The 13,710-nt window shown below is 41.8% G+C and overlaps 1 protein-coding gene across 1 annotated transcript in view; it reads left to right on the top strand.

Moving 5' to 3' along the window:
* CPA6 (carboxypeptidase A6) overlaps window positions 1-13,710 on the top strand; it is an 86,358-nt gene that overhangs the window by 28,676 nt on the left and 43,972 nt on the right. The window contains exon 2 of the mRNA XM_033081171.1: window positions 9,468-9,543. Coding sequence (XP_032937062.1) covers window positions 9,468-9,543 — 76 coding nt within the window. The remainder of the gene's footprint in view (window positions 1-9,467; window positions 9,544-13,710) is intronic.

Here is a 13,710-nt window from a genome sequence, read left to right as displayed (position 1 = left end):
TTACACAGTGCTTTTGGTCCATATTCAGAAGCTGAAAACCGGGAGCAGGTGCAGAGAAGAGCTACAGAGACATCTGATGAAATTATATGATCAACCAAAATTCTTCCCTTACTCTATTAAATTATTTCTCCAAAAATGGAAAAAAATTTGGATTGAATGCATTACAAGCATTGCATGTATTATATGAGAAGAACAGAGTACAGTAGTTTCATGAATACAAGCCGCACGGATTATAAGCCGCACCCCCGGTGCCTCGACAATGTTGCTGTCTTTGTCAATAGGTAAGCCGCACCCCGAATATTAGCCGCACTTTCGTTCGTAGCGAGAATCCGTGCGCAGCTTTCACAAATTGGCTAATTAGTAACAGGATCGCGGCATAGCGGGGTTTACTGGCTCGGAGCGGGGCCAGGCAGGCTCGGCCCGCTCATGGTTGCCGACGGGGCCGGGTGGCCCAGCTCAGCGCCACGGCTCGGCGGGGCTGGCCGGGTGGTGCTGCCGCCGCCGCCGGGCTCGCTGGCCCCCCTCTCCTGTCAGCACCGCCCCGCTGCCGCGTTCGCTCGCCCAGCCGGCAGGGCTGCCGCCGCTGCCAGGCACACCGGCCGCCCCGCGCCGCGTTCGCTCGCCCGGCCGGCAGGGCTGCCGCCGCCGCCAGGCTCGCCGGCCGCCCCCTCCCGTCTGCACCGCCGCCGCGTTTCCTCGCCCTGGCCGGCACTGCAGGCCCCCGCACCGCCGGGCTCCCCCACGCTGCTGGCCCCGATTCTGCTGGGCTTTCCCCGCTGCCAGGCAGCCCCACCCGCCGGCCTTCCTGCTTCTGCCATGCTCCCCTGCACTGCTAGCCCCAGTTCTCCCGGGCTCCCCCGCCCTGCTGGCCCGGGCTCTGCCGCCCCCCTGCCCCGCCCTGCTGGCTCAGGCTCTGCCGCCCGCCCCCCACACTGCTGGCCCCGCCTCTGCCAGGCTTTCCCACCTCTGCCGGGGCCGGCCGGGCTCCAGCTTGGCTTGGGGCTGCCGCGGGCTCTCACTTCCGTGTTGGCAGCTTTTAGAATTTTGTTAATGTATTAGCCGCCCCGGAATATTGGCCGCACTTCCAGGTTTCCACCAAAATTTTGGTCAAATTGGTGCGGCTTGTATTCGTGAAATTACTGTACTATTAGGAAAGACCTGCTGGTCATAAGATCTTCCTCTTTGCTGTTAAAGGAAACTATGTCATAAATTTGGCAAGTTTTTTTTCCTGGGCCACCTATAGACATTCTGTTTAAATTAGAGGAGACAAAAAATAAATTTAAAATAAACAGAAATTTAAGTGAAGAACATTACTTATGACAATAAAAGTAAGATTTCTTCTTCTCTGTTTTTCAAAGATAGAAGTATTATCTGATCCTTGAAAAGAAGTCATCAAGGCAGACAAATTATATGCCCCATTCTGTGGTTGTCACACAGTTGGAAATGTGCAGGTATTTGACAGCAGTGGCAAGTAAAGGTCAAGTAAAACAATAACTTAAAAAAAGTGGAGTCCAGATAGTTTGTGTTCTATAAATTAAGGATTTTCTGTGAACTTCAGACATTCAAAAGGAAGGGTTTAAACCTTACACTTGTGTGTGGCAAGCTATTTATTAGTATCTGAAAAATAGCTATTTTACTTACTTCTGGGTATATGGGATTTTTAATATAAACACATTTTTAAAAATATGGTAAATCAATTTTTTTGTTTGTTTTGTTCATGGTAGTGCATACTAAACTTAGGCAATTTTATCAGAATACCACCAGTTTAAAATTTTCATTAAAGACTTTCAAAGATTGCTTTCATTGAAAAGATACTTTATACTTTCCAGTTTTGTAGCTTGCCTGAACAACCTTTGAGCATATTTCAAAATTTCATAGCTGTCTCCAAAGCAGCATGGGCATCTCTTGTTTGGACTCTTCGCTGTTATTCTATAAATATCAGTACATTGAAAAAATTGGAGATGTGGAAAATATATTATTTGAAAAAGAAAAGGTTTTTCTTCAAAATCATTGAAGGCTATGAGGTAAACACAGAATGTTTCAAGACTTAGGAAGAGTTGCAGAATTTTGTTCTGTGAAAGCTGTATATAGTTCTTTCTGTGGTCCCTGCCTTGCTCCCATTACCATGGCCATCAGGAAGCTTAAAAGCCATGAGTTTATTTGTGTCTCCATACTCCCACAAGTTTAAAGCATGAGATCATCCCTGTTTTATAGGGGCAGGGAGCTGAACCATGCCTGCATTGTCAGTTGAGCGCAGCTCTGCACCCCAGCCTGTCCATCAGGCTTTGCAGGCAGGTGTGCTCCTGGTCTCAGATTGAGGCTGAGTGCCAGGCTTCGGCAAGTACCTGTGCTTCAAAGCACAGCCACCACGACAGAGCCCAGAGTCTTGCTGCAGACCAACCAATCCACCATCAAATATCCCTAACCAAATACAGGGTATGTGGTTTTTACACATCAGTGGATTCAAAGCCTATGGAGCTCAGTTAAGGAACCTTCTGCCAGGCCAGCATTGAACCTTGCTGGAAATGACCTGTGATTGTTCAAGGTCTTAAAGGCAGTCTGAGTTTAAAAAGTTTCATGTAGTCCTCTACCATGGAACCATTTCCCTCTCCACCCTCCTGCTCTTGGTATTTAAATTCTTTAACAACCTTCTGTCAGATTTGGTGTTCTTTCTTTCACTGAGGTCAAGGACAAATCTGCTGCACAGAGTCCTGGGATGCCTAATTTGCAAATAGTTGCTGCAGTTGTCTCAAAATGTACACAGGGCTTAGAATTAACTGCAGCAACTCTGAAGCTCAGAATAGCCAATGAGCTTCTGTATGGACTTCCAGAATGATGGCAGCTCCAGGAATTGCAGGCCATGGACTGGACTCTGGCCCGAGCTTAAGCTAAGTGACCAAGACATGGATAAATGATGGGACATGACATGAGAAATTGCTGAATATGACAATGTGACAAAGATGACAAAAAATTCAGAGAGCATTGTGAAGCACAGCTGGATTTTGCAGAAGGTAAAAGAGCAGGTATTTGAGAAAAGGTTGAATTTCACAGGTAGTTGAAAGGGAGTACTGGGGATATTTTTTGTGCAACAGTACCTGGGTAACCTCATCAGTGATACCATATGAAGCTGAAAATACCAGATTTGGGTACCAATATTGCAAAGCCAGGAGCAGTTGGGAATAAGTAATTAGGGATGAGTTGTTTATTTGAGAGGAGGTAGTGAAAGCAATGTAGAAGTATGCTGAAAGGGAGGAAAAAGAACAGGGAAAGGGATAAAATGTATGCAGCTGATGTAATCAGATCTGTTCAGGACACTGGCTGGGGAGTACAGTAATTTCACGATTACAAGCCGCACCTGATAATAAGCTGCACCTCCGGGTGTCAGCAAGGTTTAGGCCTTTGTCCATATATAAGCTGCACCTGATTATAAGCCGCACTCTGGTTGGCAGCGAGGACCTGCATGCAACAAAGTAATGAATTAGTAACTGAATTGCAGGATCATGGGGTTTACTGGCTCAGCTTGGGGCGGGGCAGACTCGCCCGCTCAGGGCTGCCAACAGGGCCAGGTGGCCCAGCTCAGCACTGCCGCTCAGCAGGGCCGCTCGGGGCCGGCCGCCGCTGCTGCCGCCGCCGGGCTCACTCACCCTGGCCCGGCGCTGCCCCGTGGTGGTGGCGGGAGCCTGTCTGCACCCACGGCAGCGGGTGGCAGGGACGGAGCCTGCCCACTCCCGCGGCGGGAGGGAGGCACGGAGACCCCCGCTTCTCCCCCGGGCCACAGGGCCGGCAGGAGGGAGCCCCCTCTTGAGTGTAAGCCACATTTCCGGGTTGAGATCAAAATTTTAGTCAAAATGGTGTGGCTTATAAGCCAGAAATTACTGTAATTGTTTGCTACAGTCTAACCAGGACATTACAGCAAGCTTCAACACGCCTCTGCAGGATGAAAAGGGAGGATATCCCAAGGGGAATCTTTCCTCTTTGGACAGAGGAGCACCCAGATGGACAGATAAACATCCTGGTCCTGTCAGGTCTATGCCAGGCCTATCCCAGGCCTGACAGCATCACCATCTGCTCATCACTTCCTTACAAAGCACAGAGAAATTCCCTTTATTGCCATAAGCCATGGCAGTAAAGAGGTAGATGGAGTTCTAGCAGAAGCTCCTTTCAGTGATATGTTCCCAGAATGATGATGATCCTTTCTGTAAAAGTAGCAGTAGTTCAAATAACATGTCACTGGAAGGATCGTATCCAAGTTAAATGGCCATCAGCTGTTTCATGCAAATATGTTATTACAATATGTTTCTTAGGAAATGAATATGAATGAGTATACATGCTGTTTCATTTAAGCAGATTACTGCAGCCTTCCCGCTGGATCTTAATCCTGCACAGTTAGTACAATATTTCCTTGTCATCTGGTTGCTTAATTTGGTCTGTTTGTTTAAGTGTTTATTGGTCTTGTTACTTCTTATTTTATTTTCTTCCCTGATCACTGTCCTCTTTCTCTCTTCTTTTGCACATGACTGGATGACACCTGATGAAGCAAGGCAGCATTCATCACCATACACAGTTCATTTTTCTTTTCTGAGACAGAGACATGCACTGAAGCAATTGGTTCCCACTTCTTGTGTTTAAGCTGGATGGCCCTATAGGCAGTGTTTATAAGACATTAGAGGCCAGCTTTTATTGGAAAAGCTTCATTCCCTAGTTGGAATGAAAACTGAAATTTTTGTAGATACTAACATTTCCTTACCATATGTCTCTGAAATGAAGCTATGCAGAGGAAGACTGCTAGTAATACACCATTGCTTTAGTCTTTAAAGTTTCCTGCTTGGTAAAGAAACCCTTTTTGCATGTGAAAAACATCTATGAAGCTCAGATATTCCATGCCTGGGAATTAGCATGTAAGTTCAGCTTCCCAAGAAGTCATCTGTGCTATGCTGATAAATATAATGCAATAATATACTTTGCCTCCTCAGCATTTCTGCCTACATTACCTAAGCACCTATTTTTTCCCTTCAAAAATATAAATTAGCTAGCTCTTTCTTATACTAGGAATGGTATCAGTTTTCCTACCTTAATAGCTAAAAGGCAGAAAATATTGCTATCTAGACAATACAAATGGTGCGCTCTTCTGTTTGGATCAGCATCTGCTGTAATACAGAAAACCGTAATGAAGGGTTCAGAAGTTTTGTAAAGTTCCCTTTCCAGATGTATCCACCAGGTCTCAGGAAGAAGCCCAGCCTTATTTGTCTATCTTGATTTTGTAACAGTATTGAGTCACAGTTAAAACTCTTTCTCCCAGTAACAGAGAGAAAAGCATTAATGTTTTATTATTTCTTAACCTTCTGACTATCAGAATTTAGTGGAGAAAAGGGAATTAAGCAATTGATCTTTCATGACAAATGATATCTGATGGCATATTGGGAGTTGACAAGAGGTTTTCATACTGTAGATCTTTTCAGATGTGTCATTCAGCCTTAATGAACCTCTAAAGTGCAGCAACTATGGCAGCTTGTTCTCAAGAACTGTAATCCCTCCTCTACTATTAGGAATGGATCCTTTTTTTTCTATAGCTATTTGATTTATAGCATATCACTTATTAAACTCTGTTTAAAATACTTGTAAAGCCTTTGTAAACATACTTTTATTAAATTCCATGGGAGAGCTGAGATCTGATTAAGGTGCATATTAGTCAGGAGAACAAAACAATAAGAAGGATTTTCCTGAAGGAAATGAAGAATTTACATAAATGCAGTTAATGCTATGTGACTTCATCAGGAAAATTTCATGAGAGAGAACTGCTAATTCCATCAGTAAAGAATTTGTAGATGTGCTGCAGAATAGTTTCTTTGGATCCATCTGCTCTGTTCATAGATGAGTAAAACTATGAAGTAAATGGCAAAAAAAGTAAATTAAAAGGCCAAAGAAATAAACCAAGAGGTTTTAGTCCCCGTTGGCATCAGGGAGTATCACCCTTCCCAGGGCCACGTAGCATATTCTGTGTTTCAAAAGCAGCTGTGTAATTTCTCATGCTGTTCCTGAAAAGTATAGGGGGGTGATGAAGGGAAAAAAGATGTCATTGCATGTCAGCGCTGGCCAACAGCTGGTCACCCATTTTGCTCAGACATAAGGCTGTCCCTGGGGACATCAGCCGTCTGGCTTCTCCTCTTTGCTCACCACACTCATTCAGTCAGTTCATTTACTAAAGCTTGTGTTCTGCTCTTGGCGAAGGCTTTCAACTGTGTTTACACAAAATTCAAAAGATCTCACTAAGTCCTAGCTTTAAATTCCATTAGCCTAATTGCTAGGGGTGAATTGAAAGTTTGTCATGGTGGATATAAATTTCTACATTAATTTATATAAAATATATCCCATCTTGCTGTTTGTTTAGAAACTTTTTAAAATAGGGTTTAAAAAAAAGAAGATTTAGAGGCATCATGGTTAGAAAAATAACCTTACCTGCATAAATCAGCAGGCTGCTGACATATGTCTGCAGGCAGCAAAACTTTCCCTAGATATATATATGATTACTTGCTTCTTTCTCCTCAACAGCTCATCATAAAGGATGGCAGGAGACCTCACCAGGGGATGGCCCAGAGTGTTTGGGGTGCAGCTGCCATTTATCAACCACATTAGTACATGATCTGATAGATTTTGTTGACTTTTAAATTGTGGGTAGGTTGCTGAATTTCTACCCTAAATTCAATGGGTATTGCATAGTATTTAAGACAACCATTGGATTTCTTTAATGTAAAATGTAACCAGAAAAACTATAAAGCTGAAAAATTACCTTAGGACTATGGGGTTTGACTGTAGATTTCTTAAGTAAAGCTAGATTTCTTATCTGTTCTTTGTCGAAGAAAGCATAATCATTATCCACTGATTAGCCAGCCTACAGCAGTGGGTGTCAGCAGATAGTTCCCAGGAATCCAGTGTATTCCCACATCTTACATGCACAAAAATTGACAGGGCTTTGCCATAATGGCTTAACCATCTTTTAATAAAATACTAAAATCACCATGCCAAACTGCTAAACTGCTTGCTATGAGTGCACTAGCAGCAGACTCAGCCACAGCTTGAAGCATTTCCCAACAATGTGTCAAGTGATCAATCTGTCACAGCACCAATACTTTCCTCTCTAGGGCAGGTTTTTCATCACACTGGAAATGACAGAGTTGCTGAGCTAATGGAAGACAGTTTACAGTGATGTGTATTAATTCAAGACCATACCTAAGTGATATCCGTTCCTTCGAAATTCCATTACAGCTGTGTAACACATGCTTAGCTACTTATATCATTAAAATCTGGTTTTTATATGTTGGTTGTACCAATCCTTCCAGCAATGTCTGATGAATCTTTATTAGCTACATCAGCTTCCTGGGCAATCATTACTTCTTTATTACTTCTTTATTATTTTCTTCTTAACAGCAATTTAGTATTTAGAGAGAAGTGAATAATGGAAAATAATATTACTGTTGTATGTATGATAAATTAAAAGCATCTATTTTCCTTTAAAAGATGCAGAGGTTGCAGTACTCTAAGAGATTTATTCCTTTCTGTGCAAGCTCATACAGGAGGCTAAACTTGGCTTGGAAGCATAGTAATTTCCCCTAAATTTTTGGGGCTGACAAATTATAACAAGAGAGCTTTCAGAAATCTTTTTTCTTAGGCATAAACCATTTGTCTAGTAAGGTCAACAACAGCCAAGGAGAATGTTCTGAGGTCCACACCTGTGGGTACATCAGTCTTGTTGCAGGAGTAACCTGGAATCTAAATAGACCAAAGACTTTAATGCCATGAAGGAGTTGAAAGGCTCAGGACCTTTCTGTAGGGAAAACTCAGCAGGGATGAGAACCAAAACTGGAGAGCTGAGACAGAAATAAGGAACAGAAGCAAACCAAGGGGAGCAAATGTTGAGTGTAGAGAAAAGTCTAAAAATTAATAGAGAGTAAGGGAAATTATTTCCAGAAACAGGGAAGCCATTTCAGAATTCAGAATTTATTAGTAGTGCTTTCTTCTGAACTGGCAGTATTTAATGTTTACCTATGTACGCATTAAGGATTCTTGTGACAAAGGTGAGTCCTACCAGAGTTGTAGCTGCAGCTCACCAAAAGCAAGACCTGAGAGCAGCAGCAGCTTGGGAGCCTTCCTAGAACAGTGAGCCAGGAAGGACACACTCAGCAGTGCTGTTTCTAATTGGCTAAATATCTTCTCAGCAGACTCAGAACCTTCAGCAAAGTAGGAGAGTTCATGAGATATTTAGGTGACAAACCTCTCAGTGTCAAGGGAAATTCTACTGTTTAAAATTCACAGATAATATATAAGCTGTAGATAAATTGTTTAAAAGGCATTCTGGCTAGTGGATGGAACTGCAGAAATAAAGATATGCATGACCTCCAAGGTCTCTTGGAAGAGACACAGTGATTATCAACAGTACAAATTTAAAACTCAAAATGTAGGAAAATGCCAGAATTCACATCGGCCACGTAAAGTTATTTCATCCTTCTTGTGTATGGCTGATGTTTCAGTTACATGATCATCTCTTCTGTTTTCTGTGGTCTTCAGCATTCCATAGGTTATGACAGATAGTGGCCATTGATGGTCATTCAGTTTCTTGTTTCCAGTTTGCAAAATTATGTCCCTTGAGGTCATAGAATCATAGAATGGCTTGAGTTGGAAGGGATCTTAAAGATCATCAAGTTCCAGCCCCCCTGCCATGGGCAGGGACACCTTCCACCTGAACAGGTTGTTCACAGCCTCATCCAACATAGCCTTAAACACTTCCAGGGATGAAGCATCCACAGCTTCTCTGGACAATCAGTTCTTGTGCTCCTCACAGCAATTAATTTCTTCCTGTATCTTTCCTAAACTTACTCTATTTCAACTTCTGTTAAAGAAAGTGAATAAAATCAGCTACTATTACCTAGAACCTTTTGCGTATGTATGAGCAGCTATTTACTTTGAAAAAATTGTGCAAGTTTAAATGGGTAAAGCAAAAGGCATGCCCCAATATGAAGATCAACTCTTTTCTCAAGTCAGCTCCCCTCTTGAATGCAGAACAATGAACTTTTCAAAGTTCATTAAAGGTTTAAACATGAAAAAACAATGTATTTTACCTAGTCTCATCCTCAGGAACAGATTAATCATTTTGGAAAAAATATAATTTCTTTGTTCTAAGGCAGATGTTCAGTATGGAAGATGTCAGCCTGAATGGCTTAACTTAGAGGGAATGACCGAAACATTTGCATAGAAATAGAAGGTCAGGCTTGACACTGATCTGTAAAGAGCAAACCGTTTCTATGGAAGTGCATAATTCAGCAGGAAGTTTAGAAGCAGAGCTCCAGCTCACTCGACATTTTGCAGTTGTTGAAAAAGAGCACAATTACAGTAGCTATCTGAACCTAATTGCTGTCCCTTTGTGCTGCTGCAAAGAGTCTTAAAGTGACAATTCCATTTTCTCTTATTGACAGTGATAAAGTCATTCGAGTTATTCCTGAGAGTGAGAGGGAAACACAGATCCTGAGGACTGCATTCAACAGGCTAAAGGTGAGTTTGATTATTCTCATCTTCTTTTTCTGATCTTTATTGAAGGCTGTAATAGGTTAACTGACTTGCCTTTCATTTGGCACTTCAAATTATTGTATTATCTGGAAAGAAGTCTTTGCCCATTAAATTCCTAATTTACTAATAAAATAGCATAGGTATTAGAATCATCATGCCTGACAAATTTAACAACACTTATTTCCTTCAAGTAATACAGGTGCCACACTTGTAAATTTGCTTTCTTTGTTCTTCTACTTCTTGCTAGCATACGTAGTTGCTTCATTATCTGCTCAATGGTGTTATAAAAAACATTGAGTTAATTCAATTTGTGAACACACTGAGGAATGTGAAAAAGGCTTTAGTTTGAGAATCTCTTTGGCAGATTAATTTTATAGAGGCAGTTGACAGAGTGTCTAGGATAGCAAGCCAAAATCTTTCTTCCCTGGCCTCTCCCTGCAGATAGAAATGCAAAGCAGCAGTGGCACTGGAGCTGTGCAGCACAGGAGCACTCTGCAGCATGCTGCTTTGCTGGCACAACTTACCAAGGCAGAGGCAGTCTTTCCACAGCAGCCTGGCCTCTGTCTCAGAGGATTGGGACTGCCTGTAAACCAGGTCTATGGTCCTGAAAAAAGGACTGTACCATGCACATGCACCAGCCCCAGTCACTGTGGGAAAGGGATAAGCTTCATTAATAATCACCAAAACAGCCTAATGGGAGCAGAATCAGGAAAGCAACAACTTGATCAATATGTTGAGTGCCACAGCATTTGGAGCATGTGCAAAAGCTTTGGGCTGGTCACTGCCTTCAACTCCAGCAAACTGTGAGGCTGTCCGTGACATAATTCTGCCTCTGTTGTTCAAACCTTATGTAAACGATTGTGTTCTCAGTGAGAAACAAATTAAGATGCATATTATTTTCTAGTCCAACAGTTAACATCTGAGATGCAAGTAAATCAAGTCTCTGTGGGTTTACCAAATAGAATAAAATTACGGTGTTAGAGGAGCTCTTACACCCTCCTGAAACCTTTCCACCTTTCAGTTATGATGGAACTTTCTTGCTACTGTTTTTTAAAGAAAGAGGACTGAGCTACCTTAGGTATCTCAGCCCCAGAGAAGGGTTACTGCTGTGAATACTCCAGCAGTAAAGACATTTGACACCTTACTAGCTTTAAGTAGAAAAGCTGAGGCTGTCTTCGTCACATTTTCATTTCTTAATGCTGTGTTTGGTTAATTCCCCGTTCAAGATGCTGTAGTTTGTAACCCCCATTCTCAAGACATCCAGGCTGTGCACATGTTGCATGAAAAATTTCAATGTTCAATGGAGGCAGTGTCATGATGCCATGGATTACCACACTTTGCATTGTAATGCCCAACTCTCCTCAAGAATATTGTCTCATGTTTGTTTATGCACTGCTTATTAAGGACCTGACCCTCACCTGTGAATGTTACTGTAACACCCCAAAAAGACACTTGTTTTACTCCCAATTAAGACCAAAAACCTAACCATAAACCCAAACAATACATGTGGAAGCTGGTTTTTGCATTAATTTCTCCCCCCTGGATGTTGGAGCATAAAGAGGGAGCACATGTGTTTTTTCCTTTCTCCTCATATTGTAAACCCTGTGAAGCAAAGGGGTTACTCACCTTCCTGTAACTGTTTCTCATTACAGAGCTCCCTTAGGCTCCCAGAAAGAGATTCTTTCAAATCAAAGTGGGAGCAGTAGAAACTTGAATAAATAATTGCATACTGTAACTCTGAGAGCAGGATAATAAAATTTTGGCAAACTTCATCGGAGTCTGACTAGTTAATTAGAAAATGATTGATTCTGATGAGAAACTAAGCTGAGGAGGTTGAAAGGAAGACTCAAAAAAGAGAGAGTGTAGTGACACCCAGTTTCATGAACACAGGGTATTATACACCTGAGTGGATATCAAGTAATAGATATGTTTAACACTAATTTATCATATTTCCACCCCACAAAAAAAAAACCTCAAGGTATTCTCTTATGAAGAAGTGGATCAATAATGACACTCCTCAGAAATGCCCAGTCCTTACAATGCCAGCAAAAATCAACTTGTGGCTGCAAGTCATCAGCCCTTCTGGAGAATCATGTATTTGGAGTTCTGCAATTTTTAAGTCTCCATGGCAATTCTCTCCTGTCTTTCTCCCACCCCCAGACTTCCAGAGCTGAAATTCGATGGACAATGGATTCATGTTCTGAGCTTTTAAGAACAATGTTGATTATATGCTCTGGAGAAAATGGAAGACAGTGCACAAAAAAAGCCCAAAACCCTGAATAGTGCAAAATAAGCTGCAAACAAAGCCCAGATATAGTCCTGTTGCCATCTTAACACAATTTGCCAGACAAACAGAAATATGAGCAGGAGTGTCAACAGAAATGTACGAATTGCTATAATTGCAAAGACTGCACTTTGGATTTTTTCATTTCTGAGTCAGAAGACTAGAACTGGTTTAAAGACACATCTTTGAATCTATTATGGTTTGAGCAGTAAATTAATACTAACCTGTTACATTACTCACACATTCTGTTCCTCAAGGGGGAAATAAAGATGAAACCAAGATCCTTTTGAGACATTACAGTTTTGTTATGTTACTCAGTGTTTTGCAAAATTCTGTTTTCAACCTGAGATTTGGCCTGGTAGTATTCTCTGCCATTGTCAGTATTATAAGAACAAGAAAAGTCAATGGAAATAAAACTTACATCACTTTTGTTGTTGAATATATGCACTTGGTTTTCAATTCAGACATGTTTCTCACTCTGTCCTGGAGAGTCAGTCTATTTGAGATGAGGTATATTTTAGAGGACCAAAAGTTACATTCTCTAGGGATGTCAGGATTAGTCCCCATTAGTCAAACAGCAATTGTGGTGCAAGTCATTTTGGGAGCCCAGTTTACACTGGTATGATCCATGAACAACATAAATATTTTGACTAAATTCCCAGGACAGTGCAAGCACAGAGTAGACTCTGCACAAATTGATTGTATGCTTGTTTCAGGATTTCCTTGCACAGAACAGACCATCTGTGGTAACAAGGCAAAGGGAACATAATCCCTCCTGTCCCAGGCTTCCCCCTCACTGTGTCTAGTCGAGGGAGGTTCTCTACAGATTTGTGGTGTTCTGTGTTCATTCCAGCCACTTCCTTCCTTCCTTTAAATTTACACTTGTAAAGCAGAGTGACTTAGCCTTTCCTTCTGGACTATCTCTCTTCTCCAAAGAATTATAAGAAAAACTCCTCTCTGTTCAGTTCAAATGACCCTATGCTTCTGAAGGGCACAGCTTGAAAAAATGATCCTGATAATCCTATTGCAAAAGCATGTATTTTGGTGTCAGGCAGAGAATAAGGCAAATGCAAAGATATCCCTCCTTGTTGTCTGCTGATTTGGACAAAGGCAGAAGAACCAAGAAGAAAATAAACAGGCATTGGAAAGAACAGCAATGTGTCATTTCACTCATTTTGTTTTATCTGCCAGCTTCTTGTTTACTGTCCTTACCACTGATTTTTCCTGAGTAGATTTTGTCATTTGCAGTCTGCTCTAACACCAGGGCAGTGGGGAAGGAAAAAGTGAGAGCTCTGCCTTTTGCCATGCTGAAGCCAATGCCGTAGAGGTCAGCAAGGTCCATCCCTTTTGGGAAAAGCACCAGACACCAAAGGAATACTTTCCCAAATGTGATTTACAGAAACCTATGCTGAGACATCCTTGAAGGATCATCTTGAATTTGGCTATATGTCTTGATATATTTGAAGTATCTTAGAATGTGTCCCCACTGATTAACTTGGGCAGTGATGAGCTAAAAGATAACAACACAAAATTCATATAAGAATTGGAAGGACTATTCAGGGTATTTATCCACATGGAAACCTTTTGATGTCAAACAGGACTGATCTTCTACCAATACCTAAGCTGTAAGGTGAATTCGCACACTTTTACAGAAGGTGTGGTCCCTAAGAACATCTTAAACCTAGTATCTGGAGGTCCTTAGGAGGGATATTTGCCCCCTTTTTAAGGGAAAAAAAAAAAAAGAGTCCATATAATGCTTGGTGTAACAAATCCCTGAATTCTACCCAAATTGTCCAGGCTCTGCTACCATATGAATGCCATTGCCTATTGAGTGAATAATGGATAATGAATGTTTCATTCCACACATT

Source organism: Catharus ustulatus, chromosome 1 (assembly GCF_009819885.2).
Source record: "Catharus ustulatus isolate bCatUst1 chromosome 1, bCatUst1.pri.v2, whole genome shotgun sequence".
Classification (NCBI taxonomy): domain Eukaryota; kingdom Metazoa; phylum Chordata; class Aves; order Passeriformes; family Turdidae; genus Catharus; species Catharus ustulatus.
Note: the sequence above shows the minus strand (reverse complement) of the source record. Positions and strands in the feature narration are given on the sequence as shown.